General features: G+C 37.4%; 2 protein-coding genes and 1 pseudogene across 3 annotated transcripts; 1 reads left to right on the forward strand and 2 right to left on the reverse strand.

The window, feature by feature from the left end:
• Positions 1-561: 561 nt before the first annotated feature.
• LOC147276944 (nuclear transcription factor Y subunit C-1 pseudogene) lies at positions 562-2,022 on the reverse strand (annotated as a pseudogene).
• A 7,486-nt stretch (positions 2,023-9,508) lies between these two features.
• On the forward strand, positions 9,509-13,553 carry PERK5 (Protein kinase superfamily protein). Its single transcript, XM_086255583.1, has 8 exons — positions 9,509-10,397; positions 10,852-11,358; positions 11,646-11,732; positions 11,833-11,903; positions 12,230-12,306; positions 12,467-12,614; positions 13,014-13,175; positions 13,290-13,553. The coding sequence occupies exons 1-8, from the start codon at positions 9,509-9,511 to the stop codon at positions 13,551-13,553; spliced, it is 2,205 nt and encodes a 734-aa protein (XP_086111709.1).
• Positions 13,554-14,603: 1,050 nt separating this feature from the next.
• LOC147276946 (coatomer gamma-2 subunit, putative / gamma-2 coat protein, putative / gamma-2 COP) lies at positions 14,604-21,545 on the reverse strand. 2 transcript variants are annotated; one of them, XM_086254692.1, is made up of 18 exons: positions 21,263-21,545; positions 20,677-20,771; positions 20,522-20,572; positions 20,255-20,368; positions 19,963-20,163; positions 19,786-19,887; positions 19,219-19,326; positions 18,908-19,141; positions 18,318-18,568; positions 18,019-18,190; positions 17,756-17,911; positions 17,575-17,625; positions 17,173-17,313; positions 16,898-17,095; positions 16,674-16,805; positions 16,419-16,592; positions 15,719-15,958; positions 14,604-15,183 (listed from the first exon to the last, which is right to left on the reverse strand). In XM_086254692.1, exons 1-18 carry the CDS (start codon positions 21,306-21,308, stop codon positions 14,989-14,991), a joined length of 2,661 nt encoding a protein of 886 aa, XP_086110818.1. In that variant the 5' UTR covers positions 21,309-21,545; the 3' UTR covers positions 14,604-14,988. The 2 variants fall into 2 exon arrangements, with proteins under 2 accessions (XP_086110818.1, XP_086110817.1); XM_086254691.1 differs by having other exon boundaries at positions 20,677-20,774.
• Between the last annotated feature and the right edge of the window lie 196 nt (positions 21,546-21,741).

Raw genomic sequence — 21,741 nt, forward strand, 5'->3', positions numbered from 1 at the left:
TTATAACAACACATCAGGCTACTCAGCATCAATCATATATATATTTTATTATTTTAAATATTATAATATATACCATATATTATATATATAATTAAAAAAAATTGGCTTATTCGCGCCAATGCCCCCTGAAAGTAACTTCGATTTTCAATTTGCCCCCTGAAACTTCATTCCTCCCACTTTGCCCCCCGAACTTTACAATTTCAATATTCCGTCAACTCCGTCTATGGGTCCGTCAAAAACGCCTACGTGGAAGGGGCAATTTGGTCTTTTACATTAAACTAAATAAAACAGCCCTAGCATTCCCTCCCCCACCTGAACCCCGACCCCACCCAACCCAACCCACCCCACCAACCTCCCCACCACACCATTAACAGGCAAAAAATGAAACCATGAAATTCAACAGCACAAATGAAGGTACACATTTTAAGTTAATTCATCAAAGAAGCATCAATTTATCACAAACCCAACAACCAAAACTCAGAGAAATCTCAATTAAACCAAGCAAACAAACAATACCCATATGAAGAATCACCCAGCAAAGCCCAAAAGAACCCACATTATCTATAGACACAACACAGCCACATACCTTTGACCATCAAGATTGCCCTGCCCACTGCTCCCTCCACTGCCGTACGACCCATCTTCCGCCGCCGCCTGCCACGCGGACTTCCAGGCATGCGAGGGCAGCGGATGCAAGCCGTAAACCCCGGTGGGGTCCACGGCGGGCCTCCCAATCATCATCCCTCCGGGGGCACCTGCAGGCTGTCCCATTGGAGGATAGTAGGAACCCCACTGGCGGTGGCCCCCACCATGGCGCCGAGGCCGACGGCGGCCTCGTCCTTGATCTCATCCCGGGGGACAATATCGATGAGGAAATCGAAGATGTCGGTGCGGGTGATGGCAGCAGCAATGTCGTTTTTCTGGAGTGTGCGTCGTTTGTTCTCCTCGGCGTGGAGCCAAGAGCAAATGGTGAGCTCGAGGATGAAGAGCTCGCAAGCCTTGGCGAAGAAGACGAGGGCTTCTGCGGAGATCATGCGGACGTCCTCGTCGGCCTTCATGATCTTCTTGATGCGGGCAAGGGGGAGCTGGTGGTTCTTAAAGTCGTTCACTTGCTCGATGTCGTGGCGCTGGTAGGTCCAGAACATCTGGAGCTGCTGGTGCTGGTGCTGCAGGAGGTGGTGGAACGGCGGAGCAGAGACCGATGAGGGTTGGGTTGGTGGGTATGTGATGACGGAAGACTGAGGTGGGTTGGGTCAGGGTTCAGATGGGGGAGGGAATGGTGGGGTGGGGTGGGTTGGGTTGGGTGGGGTCGGGGTTCAGGTGGGGGAGGGAATGCTGGGGCTGTTTTATTTATTTTAATGTAAAAGACCAAATTGCCCCTTCCACGTAGGCGTTTTTGACGGACCCATAGATGGAGTTGACGGAATATTGAAATTGTAAAGTTCGGGGGGCAAAGTGGGAGGAATGAAGTTTCAGGGGGCAAATTGAAAATCGAAGTTACTTTCAGGGGGCATTGGCGCGAATAAGCCAAAAAAATTTGGGCCCCCCTTGAAATTGGGCCCTGGGCGGTTGCCCCTGGTGCCCTTGCTCAGGGACGACTCTGACGTTAAAGGGTAAAGAATGTCTTGTTTGAGTGAGCTAAACCTAGGCGACAAAACTTCCCAATTACGGCTACGCTTCTGCATGAATTTGAAAGGTTTTTGCTATTGGTTTATGTCTCTTTTTTCTTGGATTTTCAAAGTGTTTTTATTATGGACGAGATTCTTAATCGTTTTCATTGGCATTTTGCTTTAACTGAGGATGAGGATGTTGAAATCGTGGTTGGAGATGTGACTATGTTGAGTCATAAATTAAAAAAAAAATTACCTTATGCATCAATTAATCACGAAGAAAGATGTCAACCAAGGCGCGTTCATTAGCACCATGAAACGACTCTAGAGTTCCAGGGCTTATGTGCACATCCAAGGCATATTTGCCAAACGATTCCTCTTTGCATTTCGAATTGATGGAAATAAAAAGCATATCCTTAGAGGTGGACTCTAGACCTTTGATCAAGCCTTATTGGTGTTGGAGGAGACATATATATATTAGGTATGAAAGATCCAATTTGTATTCTGGTCAACCATAAGAAGTTTTGGGTTCAGTGTAATGGCCTCCCTCCATTATTATTGACTCCAAGTACGGGGGAAACCCTAAGGCAGGGGTTGGGACGACTTGTGGGTGTGGAGCAAAATCGGGAGAGTAATTATGCCGAGGATTTTCTACGAGTTTGTGTAGCAATTGATGTCACCAAACCTTTGCAACGGTTCGTTCGATCGAGTGTCAACCCCTGGACAAAACCCATCTTCAAATAAGGTTTAACTATAATATAAAAGTCATACCTTAAAGTATCTCAAGTCATGCATTAGGGCATCTCAAGTAATTCTTTAAGAATTTCAGTTCGTAGCTCGATGAATTTTAATTTTTTATACCCATGATGCATGCATTTCAAACTATATCTAGTGGCATTCTAAATCATGTTTTGCCGCTTCCAAAATCATACGCTTAAGTTTCTTAAGTTGTGCCTTAGGGTGTCTCAAATCATACCTTAGGGTATCCTAAGTCATTCCTTGAGAATTTCAGTTCGTAGCTCAAGACATTTTAAATGTTTATACTCTTGATGCATTTCAAATATATTGTATCTAGTGACATCTCAAGTCATGTTTTGACGCTTCCAAAGGAGCTTCTCAAATTGTGCTTTATGTCATCTCAAGTCGTTCCTTAGGGCATCCTAAGTGTTTCTTTGAGAATTTTATTTCGTAGCTCAAAACATTTTAAATGTTAATACCTTTGATGCATTTCATATTATAGCTACAAACATCCTAAGTTATGTTTTAACATTTCTCAAGTCATACCCTAGAGTTTCTTAAGTCGTTGTTTAAGGCATCCCAAGTTGTTCCTTGAGAATTTCAGTTCTTACCTCGAGACATTTTAAATGTTTATACCTTTGATGCATTTCAAATTTTACCTAGTGACATTCCAAGTCATGTTTTGACGTTTCCAAAGTCATAACCTAAAGTTTCTCAAGTTGTTCCTTAGGGCATCCCAAATCAATTTTTGAGAATTTCATTTCGTAGCTCGAGGCATTTTAAATGTTAATACCTTTGATGCATTTCATATTATACCTACAAACATCATAAGTTATGTTTTAACGCTTCTCAAGTCATAACCTAGAGTATCCCAAGTCATGCATTAGGGCATCTTAAGTCGTTGTTTAGGACATTTCAAGTCGTTCCTTAAAAATTTCAGTTCGTAGCTCGATGAATTTTAATTTTTTTTATACCCATTATGCATTTCAAACTGTACCTAGTGACAGTCTAAGTCATGTTTTGCCACTTCCAAAGTCATACGCTTAAGTTTCTCAATTTGTGCCTTAGGACATCTCAAGTCATTCCTTAGGGTATCCCAAGTCGTTTCTTTGAAAATTTCAGTTCATAACTTGAAACATTTTAAATGTTTATACTCTTGATGCATTTCAAATTGTACCTAGTGACATCTCAAATTATGTTTTGACGCTTCCAAAAGAGTAATGTCTTATGTCATCTCAAGTTGTTTCTTAGGGCATCCTAAGTCGTTCCTTAAGAATTTCATTTCGTAACTCGAGACATTTTAAATGTTAATACCTTTTATGCATTTCATATTATACCTACAAACATCCTAAGTTATGTTTTAACGCTTCCCAAGTCATACCATAGAGTTTCTCAAGTCTAGCATTAGGGCATCTTAAGTCGTTGCTTACGGCATCCCAAGTCATTTTTTGAGAATTTCAATTCATAACTCGAGAAATTTTAATTTTTTTATACCATTGATGCATTTCAAATTGTACCTAGTGACATCTCAATTCATGTTTTGACGCTTCCAAAGTCATATTGTAGAGTTTCTAAAGTCGTGCCTTAAGGTATGCTAAGTTATTCCTTAAGAATTTCAGTTTGTAGATCGAGACATTTTAAATTTTTATACCCTTGATGAATTTTATATTGTACTTAATGAAGTTTCAAATCATGTTTTAACGCTTCCAAAGTCATATCCTAGAGTTTCTTAAGTCTAACATTAGGGTATCTCAAGTTGTTACTTAAGGCATCCCAAGTCGTTTATTTATAATTTAAGTTCATAACTCGAGAAATTTTAATTTTTTATACCCTTCATACATTTCAAATTGTACCTAGTGACATCTCAAGTCATGTTTTGACCTAGAGTTTCTCAAGTCGTGCCTTAACACATCCTAAATTTTTTCTTAGGGTATGCTAAGTTGTTTCTTGAGAATTTCAGTTCATAGATCGAGACATTTTAAATTGATGCATTTTATTTTGTACGTAATGAAATTTCAAGTCATGTTTTGACGCTTCCAAAGTCATACCCTAGAGTTTCTTAAGTCGTGCCTTAGGGCATCTCAAGCCGTTCTTTAGGACATCCGAAGTAATTCCTTAAGAATTTTCGTTCTTAACTCGAGGCATTTTAAATGTTTATACCTCTGATGCATTTCAAATTGTACTTAGTGACATTCCAAGTCATGTTTTGCCGGTTCCAAAGTCATACCCTTGAGTTTCTCAAATCGTGTCTTAGGGCATCTTAAGTCGTTCCTTAAAGCATCTCAAATCGTTTCTTCTGAATTTCAGTTCGTACCTCCAGACATTTTAAATGTTTATACCCTTGATGCATTTCAAATTGTACCTAGTGACATCTCAAATCATGTTTTGACTCTTTCAAAAGAATTTCTCAAGTCGTGCCTTATGTCATCTCAAGTCGTTCCTTAGGGTATTCTAAGTCGTTCCTAAAGAATTTCATTTCATAGCTCGAGGCATTTTAAATGTTAATACCCTTGATGCATTTCATATTATACCTATAGACATCCTAAGTTATGTTTTAACGTTTCCCAAATCATACCTTAGAATATCTCAAGTCTAGCATTAGGGCATCTCAAGTCGTTGTTTAAGGCATCTCAAGTCATTTCTTCAAAATTTCAGTTTATAACTCGAGACAATTTAATTTTTTTTTATACCATTAATGCATTTCAAGTTGTATCTAGTGACATCTCAAGTCATGTCTTGATGCTTCCAAAGTCATATCCTAGAATTTCGAAAATCGTACATTAAGGCATCTTAAGTCGTTCCTTAGGGTATGCTAAGTTGTTCCTTGAGAATTTCAGTTTCCAGATCGAAGCATTTTAAATGTTTATACACTTGATGAATTTTATATTGTACCTAATGAAATTCTAAGTCATGTTTTGATGCTTCTAAAGTCATACTCCAAGGTAGACCTTATAACGAGTTGTGTTTTTGCGGGTTCGGGTCAAACACGACACTACTCGTTAAGCTAACGGGTGAACGCGACACAACCTGTTAAGCTAACGGGTAAAAAAATGCCAATAGGAACACAACATGACCCATTTGACTCGATTAAGAATAAAAATATACATTTTTTCAACAAAAATTTAAATTTAATTTACTGTATTACATAAGTAAATACATTTTATTCCATGAATGTATAGTTTAAATATTATACATACATCAGAAAAATCTAAAGAAATGTGCAAATTAAATTATTAATATGATAAGAAAAAATAAAATAAAATATATTTATTTCTTAACATGTTTTACGGGTCAACACGAACTTATAAGTTTTGGATTTAGAATTCAAAGCTTCTTAGCTTGTAATATTTTGTCAAGGTATTGGGCTCCTTGTTGGTAGAGAATATCACATATGCAATTTATTTTTTTTACATTTATTATGATTAAGAGCATGCAGAATGGTTTTTGCTATGCTAAATTGTTTTTTGGGTTAATTACAAAGGTCCATTGATTTTAACTACTAAATTTTAAAAAAAATTTAGTTTAGGTATCAAAATTAAATAGCATTTTAGACTAGGTACTAATTGAAAAGTCAAACAAATTAATAAAGTAAAAAGTATTAGAATTTATAAATATTACATCACATGCCACTACAGTAAAAAAAATAAAAATAATATTACATCACAAATATTACATTAATTTATACTATATTGTATTATAAAATAAATAAAAATTAATCTAGTCACAACTTAATTGTGACTGTCTTGGTAAATTGTTAGAGACAACTCACACCACTATATTATATATTATTTTGAGTAAAAGTATTGTTTTGACCTCTATTTATACTATATTGTAGTATAATTTCTCTAAAAAAAATTCAATTAAGTCACAACTTAGATGTGACTGTCGTTTAGTCACAACTAAATTTGAAGTTGTGAGTGTCGTACAGTCACAACTAAATGTGAAGTTGAGATTACATTAGCAAATTTTTAAGATAATATAAAAGTCACAAGGGCAATTTTGTCAAAACCTTATAAATTTTAACTAACACTCATCATATGTAGGCCAAAGGATAAAAATGTCAAATGGAAAAAGATCAAATCAAAGGGGTCAACATATTTGTGACCTAATCTAAAAACTACATTTAAATTTGGTAGTTCAATTGAAATATTATATGGTTTTTATGCTATACCAAAAAATTATTGGGATTTGGAATTTAATCCTAATTTTCTATAATTACAATTATATACCTCAACTATACACTACTTTTCAACTTGGTACCTCAAGTTCAAAAAGTTGCATTAAGGTACCCCAATTACTAAATCGTGTCAGTTAGGTACCTCCGTTAGTCTGGCCGTCAAAAAGGCCGTTATCAGATGACGTGACACACCACTAAAAGGCTTCATTTCAATTTAGTACCTCAATTTTACCATGTTTTTCAAGTTCATATCTCAAGTTCAAAAACTTACAAATAAATAAATGTTTTTCAATTTTTATCTCAACTTCACCCCAGCTTTTGACCCATCAAATCTCCACCAAAATTATCAATCTTATACTCATTTTGAAGCTATGAATCTCCTCTTTACAGCCATATAAAAATCATGCAAAAATGAGTTATGAAACTCGAGATAATTGGTCACAAAATAGGCTATTTGAAACTGCCAAATTTTCCAAACAAATTGGCAATTTCGGGTAGCCTAATTTGTGACTACTTATCTCGCGTTTTATAGCTTTTTTTTGAATTATGTCTATATGGTTATAAAGAGGAGATTCATAGCTTCAAAATGAGTATAAGATTGTTGATTTTGGTGAAGATTTGATGGGTCAAAAGTTGAGGTGAAGTTGAGATAAAAACTTGAAAACATTTATTTATTTGCAACTTTTTTAACTTGAGGTATGAACTTGAAAAACATGATAAAGTTGAGGTACTACATTGAAATGAAGTCTTTTAGTGGTATGTCACGTCATCAGATAACGGCCTTTTTGACGGCCAGACTAACAGAGGTACCTAATTGACACGGTTTCGTAGTTAGTGTACCTTAATGCAACTTTTTGAACTTGAGGTATTAAGTTAATTGAAAAGTGGTGTATAGTTGAGGTATATAATTGTAATTTACCCTTGTTTTTTTTTTTTTGGCCACTTGCTATGCTAAATTGTTAAATTCTATATTTAGCACAACTTTTTAGCTTTAGTTATAGCTTTTGTTGGTTTTGCTCCAATGACACAAAAGCTAGGAAGCCACTACATGGATTTCATGCACAGCATTTCTTCCACATTATTCTGGTCGGGTTCCACACTTGTCTTGGTTCAAAAGATTGCTATGCTAAATTTAGCACAAAAATTTAGCAATTGCTAAATTAGCATTTAGCAAACCTCTCCCATTGTAGTTCATTTTTTACCAAAAAAATGCTATCTCTGCTATAGCATTTAGCATTTAGCATGTCCATTGTGCATGCTATTAGCGTACGAACTTCTAAAATATTCAAAATTAACGCAAATTTGATTTGTTATATATTCAGAAGGACATGCACAAGTGCACAACTAGATAACATAACAATAAGGACATTTTCCGTGTGTGTCAGGTGTGTGCATCAATGAATATTAGACTGTGCGACGAGTGTTCAGTGTAGCTACCATAATCGCTCGGTAGTATATCTATAGCGCAACTATAGTTGCCAATCAATTTTTTTCTTTATTTTCTACTTAAATCTTAATAGTTGTTGGGTTGATTAAGTTTTCTAGATTTATTGGTTTAAGATTTAACGTTAATATTTTTATTGGGGATATATAGTATAGCTACACTGTTATTACTGCAACTGTAGTTAATTGCAGCTACAACTACATAACTACATTTGCCGAGTGCTAGACACTAAGCGTCGATCACTATAATAACACAAGTTGATGTCCTTTTGGATAATTAAATGAGTGGTATGTCACTTACAATTAGGAAAAAAATTTACCTATAATAGGGATAAGGGATAACTTGACATTACATGAGATATGTTTTATTTTAAAATTAGAGAAAGTTTTATGTGATGAAGTATAAGAGCATTATGAGCATATGTTCTATCATGTTACTGAATCAGTCATATCTTTATTACCGGAAAGTTTCTCTCCTAGCTTATAGTTAAACATACCTTTTTTTTTTTCCATCTCTTTCATGCTTAATGACTTATGGTATTAAAAGTAATAAAGAAAATAAAAGAAAGAAAAATTCTTCTCCACAACCGTACGTAGGCTTTATATATCCAAGTCTTCATATGTGTTGGCCCAAAAAAAAAAAAGTCTTCATATGAGCATCACGTGACCAATTAGTTATTGCACAAAAATTTACGCGTATAAAAAAGTTGTAAGGAAGACATGAACCTGTGACTGGGAGGGTTGAATCAACTTTTGTTTTTTCAGTTTTTTGGATGAGAGTTAATTAACGGTGTGCTTTGTGCCTTTGTGTCTGTTAATGTGGACATGTACATGTCTTTAGTATTAGGAGGACGGGGAAATGAGGATATATATATATATATAGCAAATTGTTTGAACAACCTTGACCCTCTTTTTGTACCAAAGAATTAAAAATGGTAGCTCAAAAATAGCAAAAACCAGAAAGCATTTGCTTAAAAATAGAAGTTGGCAGAGAAAACTAACCCTGATCCTTATTTGTCGGGGGAGGGATGATATGTGGAAAAGACCACGATTTGCTCGTTCCCTTGAAGAAACTATTACCATGCACCTCGTTTTCCTCTTCCTCCTTTGAGAATCCTCCCCTGCATGCCCTTCTCCTTCAGGTGCCTGCAATCCCTCTCTCAATTACACAACCACACGCACCTACGTATGTACACCATGCATGCATGCAACAAGAACAATTAACTTGACGTTCATTCATCCATGCATGCATGCATGCATGTTGAATTTGTTTTGTACATTAATTAACTCTTTGTTCTTTGCATGTCATGCATGCATGCATGATATTTCTATCCAATTAAGCTCTCTCTCTCTCTCTACCTATCTATCTATTGTGTTGGATTGGTTTAATTTTGAAATAGTGAAGTATTGTTTACCTAATATTTTATATGTTTGATTAACGTTATGGTTAGGGGTCATCAGGCTCACCATTAATTGAAGGAGCGGTGGGGTTTCTCCGGCACCGTTCCACGATAATCTTGGTCGGAAACTCCGCCTCAAAATGGCGCCTACTTCGGATAGCTCATCAAACTCGGATTCGAATTCACAGTCTCAAAAGGATCAATCATCGCCTTCAAATGACTCATCATCATCGTCAGCATCAGATAACCAAAATAATGGAGGGAGTTCCGACAATAACAACGGAGGGAATTCCGACAATAACAACGGAGGGAATTCTGACAATAGTGGAGGTGGGGATTCCAACAATAATGACGGGAATTCTAACAACAACAACAACAACAACAATGGAGGGAATTCCAACAACAGCAACAATGGAGGGAATTCCAACAACGACAACAATGGAGGGAATTCTGACAACAACAACAATGGTGGGAATTCTGACAACAATGGTGGGAAATCTGACAGTAACAACAATGGAGGGAATTCTGACAATAACAACAATGGAGGGAATTCCAACAATAACAACAATGGAGGGAATTCTGACAATAACAACAATGGAGGGAATTCCAACAATAACAACAATGGAGGAAATTCCAACAATAACAATAATGGAGGGAATTCCAACAATAACAACAATGGAGGAAATTCCAACAATAACAACAATGGAGGAAATTCCAGCAATTATAACAATTCATCTTCGCAGTCATCACCCAATTCATCCCAAGGGAATTGGTCACCACCCAAATCGTCCAATGGAAAATGGTCGCCACCACCGGCACTCGGATCATCAAACAAGTCCCCTGCAACATCATTGGATACATCAAATGATAGCTCGCCACCTTCGCGCTCGAACTCCAACTCAACCACACCTCTCATAGTAGGAGTTGTAGCTGCGGCAGGGATATTGTTGCTTCTCATGATTTTGCTCTGCTTGGCATGCTCTAAAAAGAAGAAGAAGCGACGGATGCACCATGAAAATAATCCCATTGGTATTTCAAAACTCTAACTCTCCAAGGCCCTCATTCTTAAACGTTTATACAATTTGAGTCCTTTTATGTTTTTTATTTATTTATTTCTCTTATGTGGATTATCCCAACTTACCATCTTCTGTACGTATTATCTCAAGTGGATTCTACTTTTATTAGACATATAGTATATATGATGGTCTTTTGAGATGATAGGAATGGTTTTATTCTAATTTCTCATTCATTTTCTTGACCAAATTCAAGATTATTTCAACATATAAAACATGTATGGCTTTTTAATTAACATAAATGAATCTTGGCTTGCAAGGAAGTTTAAGAAATAATTATGTTTTGGACCCTGCTTGGTGCTAACTAAAAAGAATATACTTAATGACTTTGTGTGAAACAATAATGATAGTATGAATATATATATTTATACTTTCAATCCCAAAGACTTACATGGGTAATGTGCATGCAGGAGGAGGGAGTGATTATTGGCAGAGTGGACCATATAAAAGCAACGAGCATGTTATGAACATGCCTCCACCCCATGGAGGTTGGCAATCTGGGCATGCGCCGCCGGCCATGATGAGTAGCGACATGAGCTCGGCGTACAACTCCGGTCCACATGGCCCCGCCTTGCCGCCACCACACCCTTCTGTGGCTCTGGGGTTCAACAAGAGTACCTTCAGCTATGAAGAACTAGCAGTTGCAACCTCAGGGTTCGCCCAGGCTAAGCTATTAGGGCAAGGTGGGTTTGGGTACGTGCACAAAGGGGTGTTGCCAAATGGTAAGGAAATCGCTGTGAAGAGCCTCAAGGCGGGTAGTGGACAAGGAGACCGCGAATTCGCAGCGGAGGTTGAGATTATTAGCCGAGTCCATCACCGCCACCTTGTCTCTCTTGTGGGATATTGCCTTTCCGGAGAACGAAAGCTCTTGGTTTATGAATTTGTTCCTAATAACAACCTTGAGTTCCACCTTCACGGTATGCATATATATCAGTTGAAATGACACTTAGCGCTATTGTTCAATAACACTTTTATTAGAAGTAGGTCAAAATTTTCATTAAGAATGCAGGTGCTTCCATACTCACAAGTACTTTTTCAGGAAGCACTACAAGTGCGTTCCTAACTTCCAAAACCGTTTTTAGTCATTTGAAAGGGTTTTGGCAGTGCCAAAAACAATACAAACAGAATGAACACCATAATTAATGGTCAAGTTCCATATTGAATTTATTGATGAACACCATATATATTGATCATAATCTCACAGGCAAGGGTCGCCCACCATTGGACTGGGCCTCCAGAATCAAAATTGCTTTGGGATCGGCTAAAGGGCTTGCTTACCTCCACGAAGACTGTTAGTAGTTTCAGAAACTCTCTCTCTCTCTCTCTCTCTCTCTCTCTCTCTCTCTCTCTCTCTCTCTCTCTCTCTCTCAAATGCATGTTATGTGTTGCAGGTCACCCAAAGATTATCCACCGAGACATTAAAACTGCAAATATTCTGATTGACGATAATTTCGAAGCTAAGGTATATGCTGTTACATAGCTTTTACCCCAATTAATTTGTTAGTTTTAAGATATTATATATAGAATGTGAGTAATGTTAAATGTAACATATTATTTGCACCACCTTAATTAGTATTAATTAGTATCATATTTTTAATAGAGGCAGGACAAACTCCACCTATATAAGTGGATCCTGCTTCTATTAGATATGTGATAAAAAAGAAATGTTATACAAATAGTAAATCCTATGATATGACTTATGAATAATTATTTGCATTGGCTAATTAATTGTTATCAGCTAATTGATTTGGGGTATATGTGCATTTGTGCATGAATACTTTTCTTCAGGTAGCAGATTTTGGGTTGGCAAAGCTCAATGAAGCAAACGAAACCCATGTCTCTACTCGCATCATGGGAACTTTTGGGTACGTAATTAAGAAACTCTAACCAACTAGTTATTAGTCTGATGATATTCTTTTTTATATTGTTGGAGGAATCTCAAATTCGAATCTTCTCTTACCCAAATAAAAAACTCACAGAAGATGAAAATTAAATTATGGAATTAAACAAAGTATTGTTATGCAGGTACTTGGCTCCTGAATACGCATCAAGTGGCAAGCTAACTGAGAAGTCCGATGTTTTCTCTTTTGGTATCATGCTCTTGGAGCTAATCACCGGACGGCGCCCTATAGACACCACTGGTGACTACGAGGAGGATACTTTAGTAGACTGGGTTTGAACACCTCACCTCCCTCAATTTATATATGCACAATGTTTTCTTTTGATATTATGAATTTAGATTATTGATTAAGTTAACTATCCATTAAATGTTTGGCTTAGATTCATAGTTTATTGATATGATTAGAGAACATTATCATGTTTTAAGCTGTAAATTTGAACCATTGATTATGTTGAATCATGCATGTTTGAACATGTGATCTTAATTTTGGCCAAAAAAAAGAAAAAAAAGAACATGTGATCTTAATTTTTAGCCTAACAAAATAACATATCAGATCAATATATCAAAAGAGAGCATGACTTCATATATATCTGCTTAATTTTCAGATTAGTTATAACAAATTAAGAATTTGAGTAATTCATTGGATTATACATATGTATGGATGATGAACAGGCTAGGCCTCTCTGCCAGCGTGCAATAGAGGATGGGAACTTTTCTGAGTTGGCGGATCCACGGCTAGAGAAGAACTATAATCCTGAAGAGATGGCACGCATGATTGCGTGTGCGGCTGCAAGCACTCGTCAGGCCGGAAGGAAGCGTCCAAAAATGAGTCAGGTAATAGAGAGGTGGTAAAGAAAGGTTGTCAATTAAAATGGTCCAAATAGTTTTATTCAAATGAATTTCACTTTTATTAGAGATGTGGTCGCTTATGAAATGTTGTTTGAATAGATTGTGCGTGCGTTGGAAGGCGATGTGTCGATGGAAGACTTGAGCGAGGGCGTTAAGCCCGGCCAACGTGGTTTCTTCGGCTCTTCTGGTACTAGTTCGGAGTTTGATCGTGACTCATACAATGAGAACATGAAGCAGTTTAGGAAGACGGCACTGAATGACAGCACGGACTATCCGAGCAGCGAATATGGGGCCACTAGCAGCGATCACTCGCAAGAGATTGAGAGGAAAGCTGGAGCAAGCCGGATGGACAGTCCTGCTTGAACCAATTACTCAAACACTTGAACTAGAATAACATGAGGGATGATGAGAAACTGGAGGTCCTTGGAGTACTAGAGATCATGCATAAAGATCCTGCAGGTTAATTAATAAATTAGAGTTAATTAATTTAGGTACTGCTTTATTTAATTGTCATGTATGTACCATGTCAAAGTGATTAAGTGGCACTCTTCCTCCTGCAGCCATTTTTGTATTCACCACCATGATGATATATTGCTGATGATGGTAGAAAGCACATGAATAATTGTGACATTCCATTCCGGAGTATCCCAAACATAGCCATTGATGGAGTTGTAATTTTTTCGTCTTTTTTCTATGTCTTTCTTTTTGGGGGAGAGGAGGGTGGGGGGATATATATGGGTTTGTACTTATTCCAAATATGAAACAACACATTTGGAGGGACAAGTATACTTTCTACGTAGTTGATCAAGTTTGTACGTACTTTCTAATTTTTATATCTAAACATTGTTCACTGAACCGGTGAGAATTGAGAGAAAGGAAAAAACTTTTGGCTACAATCTTATTCTATATATCCCATGCATGGATATCCAGGTAATCTAAATGTATAAAGAAACTGATAGGATCTTTAAACCAGCGTATATAACTGAGTGTAAACAAGTAATTAATGTTGTAGCTGTGACTCTGTGAGAGAAATAATTTTAGATAAGTACAAATGAAACCAAACATGCACACAATGGTCCAACCCTCTTGAAAAAAGAACCCGATCTATATATATTTCAGTGTTTGAATGAACTTGCGTCAAGCATTCATTATTTCTCAATTGAAGTACGTTACGTTAGATGCGCACTTCACTTTTTTTTTTGTTTTTTTGAATTGGTGGGAGGGATCGAACTTGAGACAGTATGAATTGAAGAGTTTAATTAACTTTAATGAGCTATTGATTTCAATAGCTATGTTAAACCATTAAATGCAACTCTTCAATTTAAGTCCCTTAAGCAAGTATTTCTATCCCTATATACGTGCGTGAGAGAGATCACAATTTGTGTGATACAGTTGTTCAGATTGAATACCAGAGAAACCAAACAATAGAATTCACTTGTGATTAAGACTGCCTCAAAATTCATGTCTTGTACATTAGACAATGTAAGGGAAACTACACATGAAAGAAACGAAAAACCAAAAAAGAGAGAAAAAGGTAACAGGTGATGCTACAATCCAATGAGCTTGACATGATTCTTCCGACCATTATTACTAATTAAACGGATGAGCAGGCAAACGCTCAATAAAAATGCAAATTGACCCCTTGCAAGCACCTGAACTTCAAATTTAATGTGCAATTCTTTCTACAAAATGTTTGTTTCTGTATGCAGCAGCCATCCCATCCCACCAGTGATCTCTCATCGGAGAAAAAGAAAAGGCCATAGTGTAAATGACACATTCCTCCTACGTTGTTTACTGACTAGCCGCTGGCCACAAGCTCATGAATGGCATCGCTGACGGTCCCATCCTCGGATCTAACTGCGAGCTTCATTGCAACCTCCTTTGAACTATCAATTCCAAATGACAACCGCACAAGGACCTTCAAATTGCCTATGTATACACCAGACAATAGACATGTGTGTGACCTTGAGTTGCTGGCAAGAACCTCTGTGCCCTGAAACCATACATATAGACATAAGCTTCTAGAGAGCAATTTTGAGATAAGAGCAATTTTGACATAAGCTTCTAGAGAGCAATTTTGAGATAAGAGCAATTTTGACATAAGCTTCTAATCAAATTAACAAAGTACAAATTATTAACAAACATTCAGTCTCAGAACAGGGAGCAAATGAGGAATGGAGGGCATAATATGAGGTCAGATAATTTTAGGGTGTGTTTTCTGTCAATCAAGCTCATAAAATTACCAATTTGGACTAACTTGAAGTGGTTAAGGTAAATGTGTTGCAATTTCAACCACAAGGATGAAAGTGAGTTTGGTGTGACAAAAGTTGTAATTTAGTCAAATGTGGATTGAGAGAAGTATTGTATCCAACAAGTACAGTATGGATACATCAACCTTCTAGAAGCTTATATACTGAATAGGCATCAGTCTTGTTGCAATCTAGAACATCAACTGATTCCGATAGTTATAATTATTAGTAATGCATAATCAACAAATGATAAACACTCTATCCTTAAAACAAAATTACCTCACAGGGCTGCATTCCGAGGAGATCGATGACAGCATTAACAGCTTCATTCAAGCTCTCCCTTTGGCCCAGGCCATATTCATCTATCCGCTCAAAATCAGGGCCCATGCTTTCCCATGCATTCCTGAAATTGAAGACCGGAACCTTCAACATATAATCAGCAGCAACCACCTCAAGGTCCTCCAGCTGGTATTCATCTTCCACGCCATCTTCCTCTGCCTCGCCAGTGGTTGGATCGACCTGGTGAGATACACGCAACTCATAAGAAATGAAAACCAGACAAGAAGCTATGATATTGTTGAGTGTCCTTAGAACACATCTTTTTAGTCTCTTTTCACAAACACACAATTCAGAGAATCCCCATGAATTAAAACAAATTCATAAATGAAATATTTACAAACAAATTCATATGTGAGTTAAAGAGGTAAGTTATGAGTGGAGATCAACTGGCTTTATTAGCAAACAAGACACATGGAGTGTGAAGTTTATCTAGTAGGAAATAAGCTTTGAATAACATATCCTCCCATGCAATAATTTTTTATGACAAGACTGGCACATTATAAGAACTTCAAAACTCACATATAGTTTTGCATGGGTTCTATGGCTAAAACCAGTTTCAATCTAATGCCCGGTTCTAAATGATCAATTGACAGTAAAGAAACTTGATATACAAACAAGGATAAAGAGAAGAACTTGGTACCTCTTTAACAATGAACCTCAACATGTTTGAAAATTTTCCAACAGCAGGAACACCTTCTGGCTTCTCAAATGCCAAAAAGGTCTGTCCAGGTGTATCATAAGGAAGAGATCTGAGAGGCTTGGTTGCCACTTCAGAAAAGTCCTCTGCTTCTGAAGCATCCACGGCAACAATGACCTGAGAGACAAAGAGAGTTACAAAGAAATTCTCAAGTAGAGCTACAAAAGTGAAATGATGTTCTATATAATCAGACATTACATTCTCCAGTAATTGCTCAGGAATGGTATTGGTGCAGTTGTACTGGAACACAACATGACTATCAAAAATGTGCTTGACACAATTAACTGCATATTCGGTTTCTGCCTCTGTCAATTCCACAGGTGCTGAGGACTGATATGCACAAAGTACACAATTAATTCCAAAGAAAAAAATATTAGTTTTAACATGCATTGGAGTATGAGGAAATATTCACGTTGCAGAACCTTGAATAGCTTCCCAAAGTTTGAAAACTCTGGAATAGAGGATAGCAACTTCTCGTAAGCATCGACTGTGGATGCAGGACCACTTGGAGGAGCACCCAGACCAGTTGGTTTTTTACTCTGGGCTTTCTTCTCAGCAAGAGGCTGAGACTTAACTTCCTTAGGTACAGAATTAATATCAAAGGGTTCTTCTGAAGCCTCCTGTAACCAAATTAAAACAGTAAAGAGATAAGGACCTTAATGGCACAGAATGGAAAAATCGATTGGAGGTGACTTACATAATTCTTCAAACTTGTCTCCAGATTGACAAGTGGAACATCCAGAGACCCAAAGAGGAAGTCTTTTACATCATTGTCAGTCTCAACAACTGAACCATCTCCTCCAAGTGTATTCAGATAGAGCGTTGCCCTATCACGAACCTGGGAATGTAGCAAAAAAGTAATTCAATATCTTCTGAAGGATAGAGTATTAAAACAATGTAATTATTGCCCAAAGCTAAAACAAATAAATCGTTAATGTTCATACACCTATTCTTAAACAAATACTATTCTTAGGTGTAGTTATTGCCCAAAGCTAAAACAAATAGGTGTAGTTATCACACACCTATTCTTAGGTGAATGTTCATACACGTATGCTATACATAACCTAAACATAAAGCCTCAAAAGTACATAAAAGATACCTCATCATCACTGTCAAAGAGACATCGTCTCAACAGAACAAACACTCGTGGCTGAAACATAGAAGAACACAAACATTTTACTTAAATCAGTAACCAGCCATAGCCAGCAAACAAAATTCATTTGCATAAAAGAGGAAAGAAATAGCAAAAAAAACAAAAACAAAAAAGATGTGGATGTTACCTTCAATGAATCAACCATAGCACCAAATTTTGCCAATGTGCTCACTGCACTGGCCCGGACAGTGGCATTCTCAAGATGTACTCGATTATAAATATAACGTATATATTTGCTTGGATCTGAGGTTTTAGGCCCTTCAATCCCCAAAAAGTGGAGTATCTGATTATAATAAAATCCAATCAACCAAAAGAACATTAAGAGTTGGATTGGCAAGAACAAATTGTGCTGATTAAACTGTTGAGGAAAATTATGAGAGAAAATGCCACCTGTGTAGAAAGATAGGTGAATTCACAATCTTCAATGAACTCGCAAAGATGAAGCAAACCACTTTCTTTTGCTTCAGGGATATCTCTTATGAGAATCACAATTGAATCAACAATTGCCTTTTTGTACTCAAATCCACCTTCTTCTCTTAGAATGTTGCTTAGGAAGTTCATCCTGTGAAAAACAAAAAGGCAAGGGAAAAAATATAGACAAATTAATAAGATATGTCCAATGAAGATATGAGCCATACAAAACCAACCGATGTTAAACATAACAATAGAGTATTTGATATCTCACTCACAGAGCTCTGTACTTCAATGGAAACTTTAAGCACAATGATCTTATGGCTTCCACAACTACAATTTTGAACTCGTCAGCAATATCTGACATGAAATTAGTTATCTGCTTCATCAAGCGATCCACACTTGATTCATTTCCTGTCTTCAGAAGTGTGGTGATTGCAAGTGTGGCGATGCTTCTGTTCTGGTCAGAAATCAAACTCTCCATATCAATGTTGCAGTTTGTGACAGCCATTGGATGTGTCATTGCCACCTGCAGAAAGTTCAAAGTCATCAGTAAAAGATATCAGGAAGAATATATATCAAGTGCATTAATAAAGTAACTACAATAAAGATAATACAGATCAGAATGCTTCTTTTCTACATAAAATAAAAACGAGAGAAGTAAGATCCATAAAGTATGGATAAATGTCTCATAGATTAATTATACACTCAACCTCTTTTCATATAGGTTATCTCATCTACCTCAAAACTACAAAAGCATGTCATTTTGATTTCATTTACTAACAAAAGGAGACACTAAAATAACTTGATGGTGAATTAGCATAAATTTCACAGAACTTGTGGTACAGCAGAAGGGGAAAAGGGCAACCTTGTTCAAGGTACGGACAGCAGCAAATCTCAACACTGGTTTGGAAGAGCTTAAAAATAGCTGAAGAACCGTGATTGCTGGAGTCAATTCCCTGTTGGTCACGCCATGGAGCTCAGTAATTGCTCTGGCAGCCTCAAAAATCACCATCTCTGCTTTGTGGCGCAGACAACCCTCAAGATAATCATAAAAAGGACGGTCGCCTGCTTGTGTATTTCCAGCTGACTCACGGATAACCTGCACACAAATAATTAAATAAAATAAAGCACAAAAACACCAACTCATGAAAAAAAAAATTCCAGCAGAATAAGCACCTGACTAGTATAACGGATCAACAGACATTGGGCCAATGGCGAGCGAACAGTCCCCCTTGTCAAGCTGGTAACCAACTTGCTAACAGCAAGACGGTCATTCTGCCGTATCTGCAAATTCAAAAGTACCAAGTTTCCCAACACCATTCAATTCTAAACATGATCGTTATAATTTAATCTACTGACAGATGTTGGGAATATGAAGATTTGTTCTTTATATTCCAAATACAAACTTAAAAAATAAAGGTGCCTGCTTAACTACAAGGATCACATAAATGGAATAAATGCCAACACATAGAACCTATTAAGATTGAGTAAGTTTGAGAGGCCCACGACTGAGTGTTAAAAGGTAAAACAGGGCTGTACAAATACCCAATCATTAGGCACACTGCACTACCTAGTCTGCATGTTTTACATGCTGGCATCAACCAACCATTTGTCTATGAACTCAGATAATTAGTTAGGTATGATATGGTAAAACCTTCATAGGGAATGGATTTCAGTCTAACAAATTACTCTATTTTCGAAAGAAAAATCGTTAATATAAATCAAACTAATAGTCACACGTACCTGATGGAGTAAAGCCAGTGCATGGAACTGTACAAGGGCTGCCCTTGACTGGACAGCTTCTTGAACCTCATTACTCCATCTTTTGACAATCTCTGGGTTAGTCTGTCAAAAGAGGAATGTTAGGGGACAAGGTCAACAAACAAATAAATCCTACAACAGAAATGACAGAAATAGTACCTGGAGCAGATGGATCCCACTAACTAGAGCTGCACTTGCAACCACCGGATTCTTGTCCACAATGGCTTGTTTCAAATACCGCTCAATCTGGGTAAGAAGGGTTCCATCTGTAATCCGGCAAAGCACACGAATAGCATTTGCCCGATACATATCAGTTTTACTATTCATGTCCTTCATCAGGGAGCTTGTCACAATAATAACCTTGTTATCGGAGATATATAAGGAGTCAGTCCCAATATTTGTACATGAAAATATATAAAGAAAATCAAATCACATCATCAAGTTATGTCACCTCATCCGCAGAGGGTGAGAGCTCCTTTATCATCAGATAAACCATTCTCCTCAATCCTATATCTCTCGATTGGAAAAGCTTAGTCACGGAAAAGAAAACTTCTGTAGCTTCAACCTATAAAAATAACATAATTCAATTGATGGCCAATAATACAATAAGTTATTGTCAATAACAAAATTCTGCAACTTGATCAATAAAATTGACACACAAAATATTGATTTCAGTTCAACAAGCAACGAGAACCACTAAGTACAGAAGGAAGCTAACCTTTGTGAAGGTTTCTCCCTGGTTCAGAAGATACAAAAGCTTTGTGATAACCTGAAATGTGAGAACACAAAATACACAGAATCAATCTCTGCATAACAAATAAGAAGAAAGAAAACTGAAATTGGATGAGCAATGCGGTGGTGCAAAGCAACAACCTGAGAGCATCGTCTTGCGTCAAGCTGAGGATCATTGAAAACCCTGGCTTCCTGAAGAACAGCACCCTTCTCAATCCCCAGAAATGGTGAGTACTCTGCTGTAAACCAACATTATCAAACATACAGCCTGAGTAAGCAGCTATAATAACTATAAAATTCACAAAATTCACATTGCTAATACCCCAGAAACCCAAACCAATTCGGAAAGGCTACAAGATCCAACTCACTAAGCCAATCACATTAAATCAAAACAAACCAAGCAAATTTGCAACGAGTTTACTATCCGCATTGCTACACAAGCGTGGCAAAACTCAGAAATGAACCAGATCAGCCAAAAGTGAAGCAGATCAACAAGAATTAGACCCTAATTCACTGGAATCTGATTCACACGCCTCGCAATACGCAAATGGTGGAAACAAAATAGCTACAAACAAAGAGATCTGGGAATACGAATTGCGGATTCATTACTCGCAACGTAGAGCACCGAAAATTAAACAAAATTGGGAGCGAAAAACCAGATCGAATTTCGAGAGCGAGAAAAATGAAACAAATTGAATGTCTGCAAGTGACGGGGACACACACTCACCTTCGTCGTCACGATCGTCGTCCTTCTTTACGAGAGGCTGAGCCATGGCGAAGCGAAATGGATCTCTGAGATCTGGAGGAACTGTACGGACCTGTTGGGCTCGCTCTCTCTCTCGCGCGCGCGCTCGGTGGCTCGCTCTGAGCGTAGTTAGTGAGGTTTTTGATGAGGGCTCGAAGGTGAATAATAAGACCAACGATGGGCTTTGTTTCTAAACGCTCAGACAGAGAAGAAGCCTATAGAGAGCGTGAACTAGAAGATGGAGCGGAGATCCAGTGCGGGTGAGGTCGGGTGGTGAAGGTGTTTCGGTAATGAAAGCGCGCCACGTCAAGGGGTAGTGATAGACTGATAGTGGGGTTTTGAAAACTACCCTTTTATTCGCACGTAATTACAAGGCGTGCGATTTACTTCAAAATTCCTAAATGAATCAACCTTGCCAATTTTCTTTTTAGAGGACCCTTCATTTGGCCTTTTTTTTAAAA

Source organism: Dryas octopetala, chromosome 8 (genome assembly GCF_963921425.1).
Source record: "Dryas octopetala chromosome 8, drDryOcto1.1, whole genome shotgun sequence".
In the NCBI taxonomy this organism is placed as follows: Eukaryota; Viridiplantae; Streptophyta; class Magnoliopsida; order Rosales; family Rosaceae; genus Dryas; species Dryas octopetala.